Below are 21,828 nucleotides of genomic sequence, written 5' to 3' on the forward strand. Positions count from 1 at the left end.
TCTGGTCCATGTAATCAGCAGGCAACTTTTGGCTTAGTGTTGTTCTCCTTCACACTGACATTGTGTCGTCGCATGAACCCCTTAATCCACCCATGACTCGCCTTAAACTGAGTTACCGGTATGTTATGTTTGCGCGCTACCTCCTGTCCCTTAATTTGTAACATTTCATATGATAAACTGCAGCCATTGCTACGTATTTCATTGACGTACATAAACACTTCTTCGTCAGTTATAGGAAACTTCCCTGTTTTAGGACCTCTAAACGCGCGTCTAGAAGGGTTTGTGCTTTTTAGCTTGTTGTTTAATTTCCGCCAGTCACGCACCAACTTTTCACTTACTGAAAGTTTTCTTTCTGCAGCTCTGTTCCCGTGCTGTTCAGCGAAAGCAATTACGCTTAGCTTGAAGCCTGCAGAATATTTTCTATATTTACCCATAATCGCTTATAAACGCTTCACACGTTAATGTTTTGCAATATAAATGACTTTCTGTAATTGTTCACTATTAAAACAAATTATTTCTACAAACACCCCAAACACAAATTAAAAACTTTTATTATCACGCACACATGTCTACAGTAATCACGTCAGTCACAAACAAATAAATGCATCTGTGATCTGTCCATTCCAGAGCAGCCAATACTGTTAGGCAGCAAGGAAGCATGCAGCAATTTGTTATCATTTGAGCTCGTTGGTTGCGACACACTAGTGCGCTTGCGCAAAGCTCGCAAACCGGAGCAAGGACGTCTTCATACAGCGCTCTAGCTAGCGCGGTGTAGATCTACTGTAGTTGACCGTGTTCCGAAACGTCAATAACAAACATTCATTTTTTTCAATTTCTTTTAAACATACGGTAATTAGGTTAATATTTCTTCCCAGTTATTGATGAGTTTATAAAATAAAACTTTAATACCATTGGATAATAATTATCTTGACTACTTGGGTAAAAGTTTTCATCCCATGCCCGGACACTTATGACGTAGTAGTAAGATAAGAGTCTAGCGATGACAACTGAGATATCGTAAATAATTTGGTTGACCGTGAGCTGAATAATTCCGTGGAAATCTGTGTTATCATCTTGGAAATCACTTTGTACGCAATAACGCAGGAGCCAGCCCCGGGTTCAATTCACGGCCAGGTCAGGGAATTTTACCTGTACGTGAGGGCTGGTTCGACGTCCACTCAACCTACGTGATTACAATTGAGGAGCTATCTGACGGTGAGATGGCGACCCCGGTCTAGAGAGCCAAGAATAATGGCCGTGAGGATTCGTCGTGCTGACCACACGACACCTCATAATCTGCAGGCCTTTGGGCTGAGCAGCGGTCGTTTGCTAGGCCAAGGTCCTTCGTGACTGTTGCGCCGGGGGGCGGATGGTTGTAATAACGCAGAATTCTATTAGACCTCTTGTCTACTAGAAGACAAGTGTGTGTTGGTACTGGTATTTCCTGGCGACGTTGCCGATAAGCGATAAATTACAGCCTTACGTATTTCAAATGAGAACTCATAATATGTAGGTGGTGAATAAATTGTACACTGTCTCGTGACCACGTTGTCAAACTGCTGATAGCCTACCGGTAAGCCATGCGTCGTAAATATACCGGTATTATTTATTTATACGTTGTGCAACATCTCGCAAATGTGACTGTGTTGCCAAATTGCCTATAAACCATACATATATTTAAATTGCGCATTCATGTGCAACTTACATTGCAGTTCCATTTACCTTTTAACCAGATTGGTGAACAAAATTTGGACGTGCAACGATTATGCGATTAAATGTTTAACATGTTCGCGGCCGCTCGGATATTGGCAACCATTACCGTGGTACTGTAACACTTTTATTGCTTAACTCTTTCTGGTCTAACTGCAAGCATAGCTCACAGTGGCCGAAATTACGCTCAGGCCGCGCTGTGGGCATAGCCCGTAGTAAGGTTTGACAATTCACTAAAAATCGAGAACGAGCTATGCACGCATTCTGGTGGTTTCATCGTGTTTCTTCATGTATTAGTTACGAGAGTATTTAAGCAGATGGCAGAATTATGTGCCTAAATCAGAGAATTTACGATATTTTCCATCAACATGCATCAGTAGATGTTTTCACTCAGTGAGCTCTAAGACATGGCTTCTTGCGGCAAACATGTGCTTGACGAAAGTTCTATTTTCGATATTTTATGATATATAATAAGTTTATGTGCAAATGAACATATTATTGACATATGAATTCGAAACAACTTCTTATATTTCATTATGACTGGAGTTCGTTTTACGGCGTAGCGCATGTTACATGTAATTAATCTCATAATAGAACTGTATTGAGGACAATATATAAAAATTATAAAATCCTTTTAATAACAACCACCTACTCAATACAATACATTACTCATTGAATTATAAAATATCATGAGGTGTCTTAAATAAAGGAACATGTTTCGTTCGACATAGCGAACATCATCAGCCTTAATTTACAAAGATTAGGTCAGGGCCCTGAGCTGAATGATAAAAATTGTTAAAAGAGTGACAATGCCATAATAAAAAGTAAAATGATAACATTAGACTTGAAATTGTAACAATATGTACAGATTAACAGCAAGTATTTGTAGTGGAATACATTGAACGATGGTAGTCTGTAAAGTTAAAACAAACATGAGGTTCTTAAAGTAAAAAGATATAGTGGATCTTAAAATATATGTCAATGCGTGAAGCATGGATTAATTATTGACTATGGAGTTCTTAAATTGAGCAAAACAAAAGTTGAAATAGAGTTTATTGAATAGTACGAGTCAAACTGAGCCAGTTAAAAGGCGCATGGCGACGAAACTAAGGTTGAAATGACGTGAACTTCAGTAGTTAGGAATTCTGTAGGAGAGCCAACACAATGCCGGAAGGAAATACAAGTTAAACTAGTCCATATTTACACGCTAGCAGTAAAATTAATCTTATACAACGTAGGACACCAATGTGGATTCGTTAAAGAGTAACTATAAACTTGAAAGTAGGGAGAGTTCCAGCAACCAGAGATGGATGGAGCAGATTATGGCACAATTGGAGTTAGAAATCTGGAATGAAAGAAAAGGGAGGAAAAATAAAGTTATGTTATAATGAAAAAAAAAAAAAAAAATGAAGAAGGAGGCTTACCCTTGGGACTAGTGCGAGGTGTTCGCTAACGTTGGCTGCGTGAATCAAACTGGCGAGTAACCTTATTGCTGCTTCTAGTGTTGTATGTATGTATACGTAGAGGCGGGGAGTGAGTCATGTGAGTAGGAGGGGTGACCGATTCCTTGAGCGGGTCGGGTATTCGTGGAGGGGGTGTCGCATGAGAGGGCAGTAGAGTAGTAGTTGTTGTATTATTAACAGTTGTATAATTAAAGATTCTCGTAAAGTTATTATTATTTATATTGAAAAGAGAGAGTAGTTCTGGAATTTTCTCGATTATTGGACTTTTAATTTCTGAAGTATCATTTAAATTTTGATGTCCGTTAAAGTGCTGGTCTAGGAATATGTAAATGTTCTCAAACTCTGTCATAAGTTTACTTTTATTGACGTATTTCAAGATTTGAAGGTCTTTTTCAATTGTAGTAAAACTGTGGCCAGTCTCTTCCATATGGGTGCTCATGGCGGAATACTTTTTATGTTTCGAAGCGTTGTAGTGTTCAAGGTATCTGGTCAAAAAGCTACGTCCAGTCTGTCCGATGTAGGAGAATCCACAATGGGTGCATTTAAGCCTATAGATACCAGAGTTCGAGAATTTATTGTGATTAATGTTAACTATATTTGAATTGAAGAATATATTACGGTTCGTATATCGGGTTCTATAAGCGATATTAATATCATATTTCTTTAGAGGGTTAGTAACTTGAAATAGGCCTGGATTTGTGTAGGTGAAGGGAGCATATTTCGTTTTTTTAGGCTTGTCCGGAATCAATTTCGTTGCGGTTTTTAATTTTATCTTGTTAATGATTTTCTTAATCATTAAGGGGTTATAGCCGTTAATTCTGGCCAAATCCTTAATACAGTTTAGTTCTTTTTTGCGATTTTCAGTTGTCAGCGGGATTTTTAATGCTCTATAGACAAGACTAAAAAATGCAGCCTGTTTATGAGATTGCGGATGTAAGGAATCATTTCTTATAGTGATGGGGGCACAAGAAGGCTTTCTAAATATTTGAAAAATGAACTTATTATTCTCTCTTGAAACGTTTAAATCCAAAAAGTTTAGAGAACCATTGATCTCGTCTTCCTTAGTGAATTTGACATCATTGTCAAGCTCATTAAGGGATGTTAGCACACTATGACTATCATTTTTCTGTGTATCTATAATGGCAAAAGTGTCATCAACATACCTTAACCATAATTGAAGACCATTAATATTATTGATTATTTTGTTATTTTCCAAATCATCCATAAAGATATTAGCTAGAATGCACAAGATCGGGTCACCCATTGCTAGGCCCTTTTGATGATATATTCTATTATTGAAGGTGAAATAGATGTTATTAAGTACAAATTCTAACAGACTGATGAAATTATCTATTTTGCATTTGCTAAGGTTTCTGTGTTTTAAAAGGTTTGATTTAATAATCTTGACAGTTTTGCTTACCGGAATATTGGAATACATATTGGTAATATCATAGGATACCATTATATGATTATGCTCAAGATTGAAATTCAATAATTTTTCACAAAATTCAACGGAATTTCTTATATAGGCTGTATTATTGAATTTAAAGTGTTTACTGAGAAAATTATGCAAAAATTTTGAAACTTTGTAAGAAGGGCTGTTCATGCAGTTGATAATAGGGCGTATAGGTATGTCTTTTTTATGGATTTTTGGCAAAGCTTTTGCAGTTGGAAGTTTCAGGTTCATTATTATAAGTTTCTGATATTCGTGTTCTTGTAATAAGAACGGTAGATTCTTCAATAGGTTCTTCAAACTTCGTTGGATTTTGGGGGTGGGATCTTTATTAATAATAGTAAAACTGCTATTAGCAAAGAAATCTTCGTTTTTTTTAATGTAATCATCTTTATGTAGTAATACTATGGTGGGACCTTTATCAGCTTTAGTGACAATGATATTATTATTATTAATTTTATTTCTTACATCATGTATTTGTTTGCTAAGGGTCGGATTCGAGGTAGTTTTCAGTTCTTTCGCCAGAAAAATAAGCTTTTTCTTTATTTCATATTTAATGTCTTTATGCACTTCTACGGGGAGTTTTTGAATGTTAGATTCAATTTCCGCGACTGTAGTAATCAGATCGTCGTTTTTTTTCGGGTTAGGCGAATTAAATTTCAGGCCTTTATCAAGGAGGGATAGTTCAATATCTGAAAAGTCGGTATTAGATAAGTTCACCGTTGTAGGAAAATGATTTAAGTCGGCGGAAGGGAGGTTAGTTTTACTGTTGACACTACTCTGTTTATTTTTAGTGTTTTGCAGTTGTATCAGTTTATTGTCTAATGTTGTTTGTTTCTTCTTCACTATGTCATGTACCTTTTCATTGACAAACCTGGAGTATGAACTCCATTCTAATGGGGACATACTAGAGGATATTTCAAGATGCGTCTTATAAAGCTGTAGGTTTAGGAACGATTTCTTTTTGTAATGCGCCTTGATTTCGTAGCGCATGTTCCCGCGTATTTCAAATTTGCGTGAATACATAAGATTGTCTACATATTAGTAAAGTTGTCTGTTTAGAAGACTGTATTTTCTCAGAAGTCTTTTGTAGTAAATGGAACAATATTTTTTACATTTGAGTAACTTTTGACAAAATTTATCAATTAAAATAAAATTTCATAAGAACTTCCATTTTCATTATTGTACTTGTTATTATTATTATTATTATTATTGAAAAATTATTATTTTATATCGTACTCATTATTGTTGTTGTTTTGTAATTGCAATGCACATTTTGTATTAGGAAAATAGGGTAAATTTAACAGTATTTCAGAAAACTGTACTTGCTTAGTTATCCGTCAGAATTTTTTTCCATTCGCAAAACATGGCATAATATATAAACAATTTTAAAATCTCAAATGATAGTTGGCATAACACGTACAGCATTTTTGAAAACTAGATGCTCAAACAAGCACAAAGAAAAAGGAATCGTGCAAATATCTCTTACAGGAACAGAGATATAATGTTTTAAATATCCTTAAAAATGCCCAGTCCAGAACGTTTGTTAGGGATATTAAGGCCCAGACTGGAATGGGTTAAAGGACTTCATTTCTGTGTCCACATGCATTTTGGATTATTATTTTAATTATTTCAATATTATTTGTGTGCATACGAGCCATGATGCACACGCTGCGTCAGTGGCACTACCGATGAGCTTTAACGAAGTGGAACGAGGAAATTGATGTTTTGTTCGATTGTAGAACTTCTTTACAACAAAAAAACAAGTTTTTGAACATTTCACAAAAAATACTGTGCAGTAGAATCTTGTTGTTGCTGTGTGAACAATGTATACTTACATTAGGCCTACTCCATAAGCTGTACAATGTAACTAGTCAATATAATGTGCTACATTTCAATGACATTTCCTCGCAGAAATAACTCTTTTGCAAATGCGTTACATTCAGTTACAATGTTATTCAGCAAGTTGATCTGCAAGCAAGCGAAAATAATCAATAGGTTTCGCGTCACTTGGCAGTGGAACCTTCATTCCCGGCCAACCAATAAAGTTTATTTGTTTCATTGAGGACGAATCTGAACTTAAAGAAATGGCCCCTGAAATATTGCCCATGTTATTTGGCGGGAGATTTGGAGATGAGATATTACTTACGTCTTCCTCATCTTCTGTAATGTGAGAATTGGGAGTAGACACTCGACACACACATCCGTGATTAAGATTCTCACTCAGGTGGCTACAGTCACTTTTCACACTGTCATCACTGTCATCACTATCAATGCTGTCACTGTCACTAGCGTTCAGGAGAGCTTCCAGACTATCATCATTAATTGCAAATCGCCTGCTTATCCCGCTAAAACGGGGTTTCTTCCAGTGAGAAGGTTCTGAAACTTCACTGTTCTCTCTTGACATCAGAGAAATGTCTGCCGACTTGTAATGGCTACAGAGATTGTAACTAACAACTGATCTGATGCCCGGATAGCGCATATGTTTAATAACACATTAACAATGCACGGATAAGAGGTCTGTTTGTTTACATACATATTGGCGGAAATATGAGCTTTAATATTTGGCGCGGAGTGTGACGCATGCGTGTCGTCATCAGCACTGAGTGAAAGTGGAGTAATGACGCATATGTGTCGTCATCGGCCGCGAATGTGTTAAAGTCCGATTTTTGTATTGAAAATATAGGATGCGACGATTACGCAGTGGCAACGATTATGCTGGAAAATACGGTAATAACTTTTACTTGGAACTAGTTTCGATGCTGGTGAGCGTCATCTTCAGCCAAATATGAGAACAGGCAATCGTAAATATACATATCATCATTATATCAATGTACATATAAACACTCATAATTTTGAAATTGTGATTATTTGAAGTTTTATTCTCCAGATACTTTTAGGGGCATGTTTATATGTGCATTGATATAATGATATGTATATTTAAGATTGCCTGTTCTCATATTTGGCTGAAGATGACGCTCACCAGCGTTGAAATTAGTTCCAAGTAAATGTTATAACTTACTTAGTTTAATATTAGTATTGAAAAGGTGGATTTTCAATTTTTACTTACCTATTATAAAATCAAATCACATGTAAAAAGATAAAGGAACATTCAAAGATACACATAAAAGGATAAACACAATGACAGGTTAATGTGAGCAGAGGAGGCAACAGACAGAGGAGAAAAAAAGGAGGAGGACATGCACTGCCATCTTCAGATACATTGGTTCTCTGCACTTCAATCACACTTCTGGTACATCCATTTCTTCTCAGCCCCCAACGGGCTTGTTTCTGCTTCCCAACAGGTTCAAGCGAACACTTATGTTTAGTTGGTCTTTCTTTAACCCTATAATGCCTTTGTTACATGTCTACAAGGTCTCTCATTTAAACTAAGACTGAACGCACGATGTTTGTATTCTGCGCTTCGGCAGCTGCCTCACCCGAACTTATGTCGTACGCGGCCTCCATGCTTTAAGAGTATATACAATCTCATATGAAATCTTACCTTATAAAAGATGGTTGTCCTTCCTGGGTTATACAGGCATTGAATCCAGTAACCACATTCTGGCTGACGTGAGTGAGTTTAGGCACTCTAATGTTTTCTTTCAGTTCTTCCATTGTGTGAGGATTTATTTGATACACTTCTTTTTTTTTTTTTCAATTTACCCCACAAGTAAAAATCACACACTGTTAGATCCGGAGAACGAAAGGAAATAGACCAGCACTGATCACTCTGTCTGCAAACGCTTCTGAGATTGTAAGAAGGTATCTTCTGCTGTGTGAGCAGGGGCTGAATCTTGTTTAAACCACCCACACGATTTTTCTTCTTCCTTTAACTTAAGGAAAAATGGCGTCAAAATGTCATCTTGGTACCTCTCTGCATTTACTATTGTCTCGAAAAAAACAGGCCCAGTTATTCGTCTTGCTCTAACAGCACACCAAACTCCAATCTTCCTGTCATAATGAGGGACTTCATAAACACCATTAGGATTTTCGGCACACCAAGAGCGAAAGGTATGACTGTTCACATGACCATTCATATGAAACTAGAACTTTTACGGATGAAAATACGGTGTTGCAATGACAACAGCTGTCACACCATGTTAACAGGTTAGATTCAAACTGGCAACTGATACATGCCAGGTCGAACACATGCAGAATGCTTGCAAGGTCAAGAACTATGTGCGCGCCTCCGATACTGCAGCTTATGAATTGGAGAGTAAAAACGCTGCTTCAACAGTCTTAGTTTACATGAAAGATCCTGTATAAGAGAAATTATTAGATCTTATAGCAGACTCCAAGTCAGGACGTTTTCACTCACAATACTGTGAGAGACATTTCTCACAAGAGAGTGAACAGCTTTTGGTGTGTTATTGTTTTTAAACTTTGCTTTGGGTAATTATTGAAAATTTCTTTATGTCATTCAACATTTTCTTTGATAAATGAAGTACTTTTGTGTTAAAATAAAAGCTGACATTATTTCAGTAAATTTTACTCATATTTATATAATTGAGAAGTCTTAACACTGCCAATTTGAACTGCAAGAATGTATTGACAATATTCATGATTCATTCGTTTTTGACATCTACTGTACTTTGATATCTTTATTTCAATGCTTTTTACGTAAATATACAGTAATAACTTCAAGTTATTTCTTCAACAGCGTGGTGAATGAACATTGGTATGATTAGGTATGCGTGAATTAATGTTATTTTTGAAAGTTTTTTTTACAATCTTTATTATCCATAATTTCACATTAAAAAAAGAGAAGAAGAAGAAATAATTGAAGTAACATTTGACAGGTGGGTGTGTGAAGTGCGTTATGTCACATTTTACTAGTTTTGAGAAAATCAGTTTTTAAAGTTTAACTGGAAACCCAAAATCGAGTTGTGGAATATAAGTAATTTGCATTATATCTTCAGGAACCTAATACTGTTCACATCAATGGGGTAACTTGTCATAATAAATTCCATTTAAATTAATTAAATTAGGGAGCCAAACAACTTCAGTTGTCGAATAAATTATGACTTAACACACTTTACACACCCACATTTAGTAATATAATGCAGTGCTGCACAATAATATCGATATGAATTAGCTTTATTGTTAATGAACAATATCACATCCAGTATTAATACAGATATTATTTACATAACCTACTCGTATGATGATCATTAGTTTTTGACATTTACTTTGATATCTTTATTTCAATGCTTTTCACGTAAATATACAGTAATAACTTCCAGTTTTTGTCTTGCCCACTGACACTTTTCCACTTGTGTTAAATCTTCAAAATCGTGAAAAGGTTCATGCACTGACACTTGAACTGTGTGGAATTTTTCAATTAATGCAATGTCACTGACTTATTCACCTCACAAAATGTCACATTTCGTTGACAGAAACACTATATTCACACAACATTGTGTTGTTCATCGTCGCCATCATTGAGGGTAAAATAATATAAAATTTATTTCTCTTCCACCTATTCAACACAATCAATCATAAAATCAAGGTTTAATCTTCATTAAAATATGAAATGGTACATGTTTTGCCCCATTTAAAGGGCATCATCAGCCATAGCATCTCCTCAAAACCGAACCAGGCAGCAGGCACCTATTTAAAATTTAACGTATGACTATAAAAAATAAGAATAAATAAATGATTGGGTACGTATAATAATTTAACTTAATATGTAGTCATTATGAACAAAATTAGATGCAAGAAGCATTAACATATTGATGGCCAAGGCCATAGTCAAATGTAAGAGATGACTTAATTAAACTAAATGGTACAAATGACAATGATGAGTGATGATCCAAGTTGAATAGGTGGAAGAGAAATAATTTTTATATTATTTTATATGAATTACTTTCAATACAGATTTCACAATGATTCTTATAACTTGTAAAATCATTGAGGGTGTCGGGGTGCAAGTCTCTTACTGTGCTTGCCGAGAGAATCTCTTTGTAGAAGTTAAGGAAACCTGGCGTGATAAATTGGACGAGTTTCATTAAATCTTTCTTCTTCTTATCGGAGATAGGAACTGGACCATTGTAAGTTACAGGTGGGTTTACGGTGGCACGCTTACCCCTTCTCAAAAACGGGACTTCTTTGAATTCACTGGCAACAGGTTTTGTTTTATAATGAATAGTGCCAGTGTCACTTTCATCAAAATGCAACCATTTCACTTCTGTCCAGTTGAGACGACCTCAGTTTTTGTTTACTTTCCTGCGTTGCAGAGGACCTTGCAGAAGTGCTGAGGAAATCCAAAAATTCTTCCCGGTTCATTTCCTTTACAATAAAAGATTTTTCTTGGTGGACTACCTAATCATTTGGGCCCAGCATGAGGGTGATCAATGATTCCATTGAACCTCTTCTTTGCTTCTTCTATCATACTGTAATCACAATCACATTCCATATGGGTATGGCCAGGGATTAGGAATTTATGATAGATGGTCTGCAGCATTTCAGAATCTTGCAAAGCCATCATACACATCACTGAGACGTAACTATTTTTGTTTTGCCCACTGAAATGGCGTATGGCTTTTAGTGCCGGGAAAGTCCGAGGACATGTTCGGCTCACCAGGTGCAGGTCTTGATTTATGAATTTCATAAAATTTCATAAAAAACAGAACACCCTAGACAAGAAATTAGAAACCTTGAAACGAACTCAGAAAGAAAAACAGGTAACTCACCTTACAGAAAATAATAACTTAGCTCAGTCCACAGGAGATAGAATGCATCAATTTTACCCACCATTAAAAAATCTCACGGATACAATATTCAGTAAAGCAGAGTATGAAGTTTTAAGCAAAGGACCAAAACATAACTGGAATAACGCCTCAATACTACAGAACGTTACTACTGCAATAGCAGAAACAGAATTAGCCATACAGAGAATTCCGCATGAAGTACGTGAGGAAGTTAGACACGATATTGTAAAAAAGCTCCCGCAGTACATCATCAGAACACAAGAAAACATATCTAATAGCAATAAAATGGACAAAACACACATTAATAGCCTAAAAGAAAAGGTCAAACGTGATAATCTCCTGATAACAAAAGCCGACAAAGGAAACACAACGGTAATTATGAACAAAGATATTGTACCCGATGCATTTACTGGACGTATTACAAAATGGCGCCTACAGAAGGTAGAGGCCAGCCAAGGCAAAGAAATGTGTAGTAGGATATCGATACTTATATATGTCAGAAGGCCATGACTAACTTAAACCTACCACTATGAAGGCGGTGTACAATGGTGTAGAATCGATAGAATTGTTTTTTAAAAAAATAAGAAGGGTCAATCGGATTATTATAAAAACTGACTTAAAAAATTGAACTCGTAAGGATAAGACTTCCTGAACATCGCTCTAAAAAAATAAGCAAAATTTGCAGTATCTAACGTGAATTTTAAGCTCAGAGGTCGGTAATATTGAAGAAAACGAAGAGATAAACGTTGAAATACAGTAAAGAAGAAATAAAATCCAGAAATTTCGATAAGGTCGTCAAAATACTTAGACGCAAAATCGTTCGGAAACAAGAAGTTGATTGAGTCGCGAGAGCTTGAAATTGAGCTATATTAAGTGGAAATAATAGCAACGATAGCCTAAATAAAGAGGCAATCATTATAAAAATATATATATACTTCGCAGAACCATGATGAATTCACATTTTCCAGTATCGATGGATATTGTCTACTGTGTTCCTGAACAGATAATGGCTTGCTAAATCGGCATAGACCAACCTGGAGGGAGATGTCATCCTGGCAGTTAAAACCACCCGACCCGTGTGGAGGAGGTCACTCTACCCGAGATACCAGTGATGGAGAACCTGCCCAGTTCTCAATCCAAGGCCTGTGATCAGACCGAAGAGCAACTAAGGCCCGAGATATTGAATGGCGAGCTAAGTAATAGTATTAAGTAGTATAATTTCTTATGTAGAGTATTACCAGTATATGCAATAGATCTGAATAGCCTAAACATGAGATAATTAAGTGTGCAGTGAATACAAGAAAGTGCAGTGTGAAATATTTAAGACGATATCTCGTGACAGATTGGTAACGTATTTACTATATCATCTTATCCAAGGAAGTAAGAATACGATTTAAAAGTGTGACGTAGTGTAACATATGTTTCATAGAATCCCGGTTAGTTAGAAAGAGCCATGAATGATGTAATACCAGTCAAACCCAGTTTACGTCACAGAGGGACGCATGTTTGAATTGGTTAAGTTAAATTACCATACTCTTTGCTGTGTTATTATATTGAAAAAAAAATAGATACTGAATTTGGGGTTATATGTTAAATTGTATGACAAAATGCGTTTTGAGGAACGAATTCTGCGCTATTGGAGTGATGCCTATCGTTGTGTTTAATTAATATTGGAGGTTAAACGCGATAATTATAGATGTTAAATGAATTAAATATGGGTTGAAACGAAGGTTAGTAATGAAATAATGAAGTATATATATGATACTTTAAATGTATTATTGCGCAGATTAACAGGAAGTAAAACGTATATATTTATATAATGTGCGATATAGGAGCACAAGTAAAGCGACTACGGAATATAAGTATGCCCCAGGGAGGAACAATAGCAAGGTATGGACAATAAAATTACGCATATTTTAATGAAGTGTGAAAGTGGTTTGACTATTATAACAACCGGTGATGGATATATGAATGCATGACTGTGTCATATTCTGAATGAATGTTAATGGCGTGGAAGATCAAACTAGGATGTAACTAGTATGGTAATGTAGTGTTGAAACATCTTAATGTAGGCACTTGCACATCCATATATGAAAAAATACTTATTGGCTACGTGCATATTGAACTGGAATACGTTACATAAGAAATTATATAGCTAGAGTAGGGAAATTATTTAAGATTTACGTAGGATATCATCGATGCTTTGTTAATCTGAAATATTATTAGAGCGAATATTTAGCTAGGAGCCATACTTAAGTGGCAATTGGACCGAGAAGCTTAGTGCGTCATTCAATATTTCATTTTCTTCACTGTAGTCTGCACCAACGAACTCAGATAATTTTCAATGTAACTTAGGTCACCGATATTAGTATTCAGAACACTTTTATTCATATTCAGTTCATTTCCACGATAATTTGAACAATGTAATGATTATTTTTGATGAGGGTGTATAATTAACACCGTGAGTGATGGAATAATTTACTGATATACCGAATTTTGACCGTGACTATGATATACTGTATACTTAAATGACCAGATGTAAATTTTAATAGGAAGATGAAACAAAGCAACAATTCATTTCAGAAATACGCGACCCAGAATGTTAAGATATGAAAACTTAGTTTAGGAATAAGCCAGCGCTGACTTAGAATATTTGATTTAGGAATTAGAATATTTATTTATTAGGTTAACAATTGGAAGATCATGAGCAATATTTGACATTAACCATTTCTTTCGCAAGTCTTGATAATTTAATAAATGTGTTTCTTGATTGATTTTTTATAGAATGGAATGAGTTTTCATTTGTAATGGTAGTCTGTAGTTATATTTAGTGAGTAAGGTTCTCGTTATGCAGATGTGTTTGACGAAAGGTCGACTGAAGTTTGCGTACGCGAAATCCACTACTGAGCGTTGAATTACGTAATGCTGGACCGCATATGGTGTCATTATTTTCTCTTTGAACGCACGTTAAACCAAAACATAGAAAAATTAACCATTTTTCTGGAGGCATGAATACCCTGAGATATGTAACTGACTAGTTGGGAAAAATACTGTGGTCACCCTGACCCGTAGGGTGCAGTATGTACATTCAAAAAACAAAAGAATGTTTCAATAATAACACATTCCGCACAATACGTAAAGACCCCACAATTACAGTGCAAAGAAATCTAAAAAACTTGCTTAAGAACACACGTTTTTTACTCACCGAAGCAGAAGCAAATAGCTTAATAATAATAATGAACCCCCAGTTACCGAATGCTAAAGCTCTTCCCAAAATTCACAAAGAAAATACCCCTATGAGAACCATAGTAAATTATAGATCTAGTCCCACATATAATCTCTCTAAATTTATTCAGAAATTTCTAAAAAATCACTATTCCTTTCAGGCTAATAAGAGCATACGAAATTCCATAGATTTTTGTAATAAAACAAAGAACTTAAAGTTAGATAAATATCATTCCATAGCCTCCTATGATCTAGCAAATATGTATCCAAATATCTCCACTGACAAAACCTTAAACATAATCAGAACTAATCTCAAAACACGTAGTAAATTAAGCACATTGGAAATTGAAGAATTTATGATATTACTCAAATTTGCAGTCAATAACAATTTCTTTAAATTTCACGATACAATTTACCAACAAACAGGTCTACCTATGGGATCACCCGCCTCCGGGATAATAGCAGATATATATGTAGACTGCTTAGAACATACTGCATTTAGTAAAATTGAAGGAATATCTTTCTGGTGCAGATTTGTGGATGATGTATTCGTCATCATCGACAACAGAACAACCAACGACAATGCAATATGGGATAAAATAAATGCCATAGATACATGTATACAATTCACCAAGGAATCTGAGAATAACGGTCAACTAAATTACCTAGATCTAACGGTTACTAGACACGAAAAACATCTCACCTTCAAAATTTACCGGAAACCTACACATACAATAAACACCATAAAAATAGATTCTAATCACCCTAATCCACATAAAAAAGCAGCATATCAAAGTATGATTTATAGAGCGTTTAATATACCGATGTCAAAAGCAGATCTCAAAGATGAACTACAACTAATTCACGAAATAGCTCAAAAAAATGGTTATAGAAAAGAAATGGTTAATTCCATCATTCGCAAGTTCAAATCACGACCCAGCACCACTCTGACGAAAGCAGATCAACCCAGAAAAAATTACGCAACTTTCACTTTCAATAATACGGGCATATATTCACTAACCAATGTTCTGAAGAAGCATAACATTAAAATAGCATTTAAGACTACACAAAATAATAGGCATGTCATATTTAATAGCAAATCAATAAATAGTAGTAACAAATATCCTCAATCAGGAGTCTACCGAATGGAATGTAACAACTGTTTAACAAGTTATGTGGGACGTACGGGCAGGAATTTCACGACTAGATATAATGAGCCCGTAAATGCAATTAGGCATAATCATTTCTCGGCAATAGGGCAACATATGCATGAATATAAGCACAATTTTACGGACATAAATAACGATTTAAAAATATTAAATGTAGAACCTAAAGGTCCTTTGCTTAATATAAGTGAAGAATTATATATAACACTAGATCAGTATGCAAATCCTAATTATAACATAAATGAGTTACCTGAAAAAACTAATATTTTGTTCAATAAAATCGTTCCTGTCTTAAAAAACTACTACGACAAAATAGTCAACAGACGACGTCATACACAAGCTACGGCGCAGACAGCGAACCTCAGTGACTCCGCCCATACACACGTAACAACCTCCCCTACTTATCCCTCCGCCCCTCTCACAACAAACAACACTAGAACCATCAGTACGAGGTACATTACTCGTCAAACGGCCAAGAAACTCGCATTTCAAACATCCAGCAGTAAGTAAATTAATTCAGGCTTTACAAATTCACACAATATTACACTTCTATTGAAATCTAACTCACTTCATTCATTTTGGCTTACAGACTTTACCAGCCTCAAAAAAGGGAAAGGAACCACCACATTCTTACGGCATTTGATGGGAGAAAACTCCAGAAGTTAGGCCAGAACTGAATCACACATATAGTGCATAATTTAACACATATCAAGCTTATATTGATCCATTTCACAATTATAGGAAAAGTGCTGTTATTTACAAATGGAACCTATAAAGACCAACATTCGACATATATAAAAATTTTAAAAAGGCAAATTATGGAAATATAACGCAAGAATCAAGGCGAACACGTTTCAGTGTCACTAATACACTGACTATATTACTAGACATTCAAGTGTTTTTAAAAAACTTCTGTAGTAAATGATAAGCATTCTATTTAATAGACATTTATGTTTTATACAATACATAATCAACATAATATGAAACTTGTAATTTTATGCAAGAAGGAACTGACATTTAATCATTAGACTTAAAAGCCAACCATACACAGCATATTTAAATATTATCAATATCTGATGTTATATAAGACAAATTGTTCGAATATTTTACCACATAACAACGCAAGATCCAAAGCAATAAGTATTTTAGACTTTAAAGTACAAAGATTAGACTTTAAAATATATTAGTGTGTTTATGTAAAAAATATTTCATAGAGGTCAACACGCATTTATATTCTACCTAAAATAATATCACTCCAGCAATATGGTATAAAGATGTAACATGATATTTTATTATAATTATCACGCAAGCTTTATTTATCAAATTTTACTGATAGTCTATTCACGATTGTACATAAGTATAAAAGGGAATCGATTCAACAGAATAAGCAACAATACCTAAGATAGATGCTTAATCAACCCAAGGACGCATTCTGTCAGCCAAAGGGCATGTATATAATAGACAAAGTTTTGTAATTTTAATTTTAATTTTAACACAACGCTTAGAAATTTGTAAGTTTTTAAGATAAGTTTTCACTGAAAATTATGAAACAATATATCATGAAGGTCTTTCAGAGGTATAAGATAGAAATGCAAATGTGATCCTGATATAGCTGAGGATGACCTATGAAGGGTCGAAACCGGTCCTAGATTGTAATACTTTACAAGAAAATAAATGTATTGATTAGGTGGAATTTTTCTTTCCTTTTATGACGAGAGGTGCAGGTCTTTCGATTTGACTCCCGTAGGCGACCTGCACGTCGTGATGAGGATGAAATGCTGATGAAGGCAACACATACACCCAGCCCCCATGCCAGAGAAATTAATCAATGATTGTTAAAATTCCCGATCCTGCGGGGAATCGAACCCGAGACCCCTGTGACCAAAGGCCAGCACGCTAACCATTTAGCCATGGAGCCGGACGTTTTTCCCACTGACACTTTTCCACTTGTGTTCAATCTTCAGAATCATGAGAAGGTTCATGCACTGATACTTGAACTGTGTAGAATTTTTCAGTTAATGCAATGTCACTGACTTTTATCTCAGTACTAGGTTCACTGTCTGAAGGATTTAAAAAAGAACTACTCGCACCTTCCTTGTGTGACATTCTCTTCATTTTTTCTGTAACATCAGAACATGATGAATCAGACAAGAAGTCAATAATACTGAAATCTGGGTCCTCCTGGGAATAGTCAGAGTTCAAAATGTGCTGAAGTTCTTCAGGAATAGAAGGTGCAGAACTTGAATGTATAAATTAGAAAGAACTAATTAACCATTAGTTTTACAGCATACTATAAGAATCATTACATATATTCCCCAATTATAATTTTCGATGGTTTTAAAATAAGGAAGTTAGCACATTCCAATTTTGTGGTTGTCGTCTTTAGTTCCAAGACAGAATGATTCATCAGAACTGATCATGAATCTGTAACCTAACTCACGAGAGCATTCTCTGATAGCAGCACTGCTTGTAATAATTCTGGCTTAAGTAATAAGAATGATAATTGAAGCACTTTTACTTACTGGATTCTCTTCCATTGCTTTCATTAGATTGATCCTTGCCTTGCTTTAATGCCAATAAAAAATATTTTCTGCTCTGGAAGACATAATGTTCTTTAATTAAGCTCACATAACATACACTGTAAACATTGAGCTTCTGTGGGCAAAACAATGGGTATCACAACAAGGCCTGTGACTAGCCAACAAGAAGAACAACTCGGAAATGATGATTGACAGTGGACTACGTGACCATCCAGTTGGCAGGAATTTAGTTCAGTACTCACTCGGTGATAATAAGGTAAGTGTAAGAAGTTCTCTGTTGTCGGGCAACTTCAAAAACAGCACAAATAAAATGCGCTTTGTCACTACCAAACTGACATGACGCACTTTGCACAAACAGAATAAAGTGTTGGAATAGTGCTCAGTGTGGTAAGTCATGAAGGGCAGGACATAACACACTTTGCACACCCGAATTAACACATAATACACAACTCGATAACTTTGTGGCCGTCCACAATATGACATAACGCACTATACACGCACAATCAGCTCGCTCTCCTGTCTTTCGTTGCCACTATTAACTCAGTTCACACCATTTCTTGACTTAACGCACTTTACACACCCACCCACCATTTAAATTGAATGTAAGGAATTAGTTTTAATGAAAACTAATTTTGTAGTACAACAAGCTTGCCTTGTTGTCATGATTGTTAAGGCATCAAGTCTGACACCATTGTAGCCAGTTCAAGTCCTGTTGGTGGGAACGGAATAGTGACTGGCAGGTAGGAGAAGTATCAATGTACAGTTTTTAATTACTAGATTGTGTGCCAAAAGCCTGGTTTCAAATCCAAACCTCTCCATGGTGTTCATACGGTGATTCATCCATCAGATGGAGCTGTTAAGACAAGTAGGCTCATTAGTTTTATCCAGCAGGAGTAAGCTACATGCTGACACCAGATTTCAAACCTCCCTCCCTCTCTCTCTCATTATTGTAATCATGTCCACCCAGATGCTCAGGTCATAGAAAGACCTGCACCAGGCAAGCTGAACATATCCCCAGACTTTCCCAGCACTAATAGCCATTCACTAAATAAATAAATAGTACAACAAGAATGTATTTAAAATAACTTGTATAATATTTTGATTTATTAGGTGGAAAGAGAGAGGCTTAAGGATGCTGCAGCTGGAGTAAATATTGCCCAAGTTCTTGAAGGCTTTATCCAGAGAAAAGTCATCAAGCAGACTGTCATGACTACAGTGTACGGCGTTACCAAGTTCGGTGCTCGTCTTCAGATTGCTCGACAGCTGAAAGGTAGGCCTCTGACATCATTAAAAGAGAGGAAAGAAATTTGTTGTGCTTAGCCTAGCCATAAATATTATTATAAGTTGTATAAAAATGAGTAATTATATTGTAATTGCATCAGAACATAAGATGAGATCAAACACATATAGTATAAAAGTTTTTGTTACGTCCTCCTGTTCAGTACATATTCATCTTTTGATGGAGTGATTTTTAATCAAACATGTTTTGGCTCATTTTGAGCCATCTTCAGTGAAAAAAAATACATTAAAAGCTACATGAATTGATGTTGAAAGAGTATCATTAAAACCAATGAGAAAGAGTATAGAAAATCCAATTGAGACATGATGATAAATCTAAAATGAACAAAATTGTGCCAAGGTTGGAAACCTCTCTTATATGTCACTCTAAAACGAGGATAAATCACAAATTAAAAAAAGGTTAGAACAGTCCATCTTCAATATGTCACATGTTCATGTAGTCTAGTAGGCAACAGAAGTTAGTGGACATAGGATAAGAGAAACAAAAGCCTGGTACAACGTTGTGTGACTTAAATAGTGGAAACCGTCAATATCATATAAAGTCCAATTCTGATCTGTAATGGAAAGAAGGTGAATGAATGTATGTAGAAACCTTGAGCCAAGAGGCAAGAAACAAAAGTGAAATGAAGCGTGCAACTTGCTTATTAAATAATTGCCCTCTCGAACGGCCTGACCGTGTTGGTTTAGTGGTCTCGCTTCTACTAGCCTTATACGTGGCTGACTCAGCTGTGTTTGTATGGTTGGAGGAAGGTGTGGACGGATTGAGGGAGGGAGGCGCTAAGTGGGTGGGGAAAGGGAGGGGCGGATTTGATTTGAAGAGCCAGAAGCGGGGTTCGTTCTTATTATAAAATTGTTGGCAAATAAAATGAATGAACGTTTCAAGTATGTGCTCTTTCTTTCGTTAATCTCATTTAAATTGTGAGAAGGGTTTCTAAATTGGTCTAATTTGATATGGATTCTCTCGAGAATGTTAAGCAAGTGGCCTTTTTGTTCGTAATTTAAGATCTTTAGATCTTGATCAATTGTCGTGTATTTGTGGTTAGATGTTTTACATCAATTCATGTAGCTTTTAATATACCTTTTCACTGAAGATGGAGTCCGACTCGTTGGCTGAATGGTCAGCACACTGGCCTTCGGTTCAGAGGGTCCCGGGTTCAATTCCAGGCCAGGTCGGGGATTTTAACCTCCATTTGTTAATTCCAGTGGCTCGGGGGCTGGGTATTTGTGCTGTCCCCAACATCCCTGCAACTCACACACCACACATAACACTGTCCTTCATCACAATAACACGCAGTTAACTACTCATGGCAGATGCCGCCCACCCTCATCGGAGGGTCTGCCTTACAAGGGCTGCACCCGGCTAGAAATAGCCACACGAAATTATTATTATACTGAAGATGGCTCAAAATGAACCGAAACATGTTTCATTAAAAATCACTCCATCAAAAGATGAATACATGTATTAAACAGGAGGACGTAACAAAAATGTTTCTATTATAAAGTGAAAACCGTCAATACGGAATGATACTAATATCTTGTAACACTCGGTGCTTATAAGTAATGGAAAGGACAAACAAACAATAACTCAAGTCAAGGAACACAAAATAGGATAATCGCAATGACAGGTCTGCATCAGAAGAGGGAGCATCAAAAAGAGTAGACAAGGACAAACTGAAAACACAAAGGATTAGAAAAATCCCCATGTCTTCATACATCGCTGTCTTCACATAGGTGGGCTTCTTTTGCACCCATTTTTTCTCAGCCCCCAAACACATTTACCAGTATTTTTGTTTAGTTTTCTTATTTAGTTGGCTAGTTAGGAAATATGAGTATTTTAAGTAATATTCATCCTGTAGTGTTGTACATCATATGCACTAAGCCTTATTTACACCTTAAGGATGCAAAAACGTGTTAATACATTCTCTTAGCATGAGAAGTAATCAGATCTCCAAAGTACTGAACTCTTGTATATTCATAAAGTTAAACATACAGCGTGCTGGAGTCCTTTCCTTGATATGTGTATTGAAGAATCTAACTGATTTCTGAATGTCACTGCAACGAAAACCAAACCCCATGGCACAACAGCCCCAAAGCGCCATGATCCACCAAGCGACCGCTACTCAGCCCGAAGGCCTGTGATTATGAGGTGTCGTGTGGTCAGCATGACAAATCTTGATCGTCATTCTTGGATTTCTAGACCGTGGCCGCCATCTCACCGTCAAATAGCTCCTCAATTGTCATCATGTAGGCTGTTTGGAC

The 21,828-nt window shown here is 35.9% G+C and overlaps 1 protein-coding gene across 1 annotated transcript in view; it reads left to right on the forward strand.

Annotated features, from left to right (window-relative positions):
* PolrMT (mitochondrial RNA polymerase) overlaps positions 1-21,828 on the forward strand; it is a 306,750-nt gene that overhangs the window by 200,649 nt on the left and 84,273 nt on the right. The window contains exon 19 of the mRNA XM_067136262.2: positions 19,381-19,540. Within this exon, the coding sequence (XP_066992363.2) occupies positions 19,381-19,540 (160 nt within the window). The remainder of the gene's footprint in view (positions 1-19,380; positions 19,541-21,828) is intronic.

Source organism: Anabrus simplex, chromosome 1 (genome assembly GCF_040414725.1).
Source record: "Anabrus simplex isolate iqAnaSimp1 chromosome 1, ASM4041472v1, whole genome shotgun sequence".
Classification (NCBI taxonomy): Eukaryota; Metazoa; Arthropoda; class Insecta; order Orthoptera; family Tettigoniidae; genus Anabrus; species Anabrus simplex.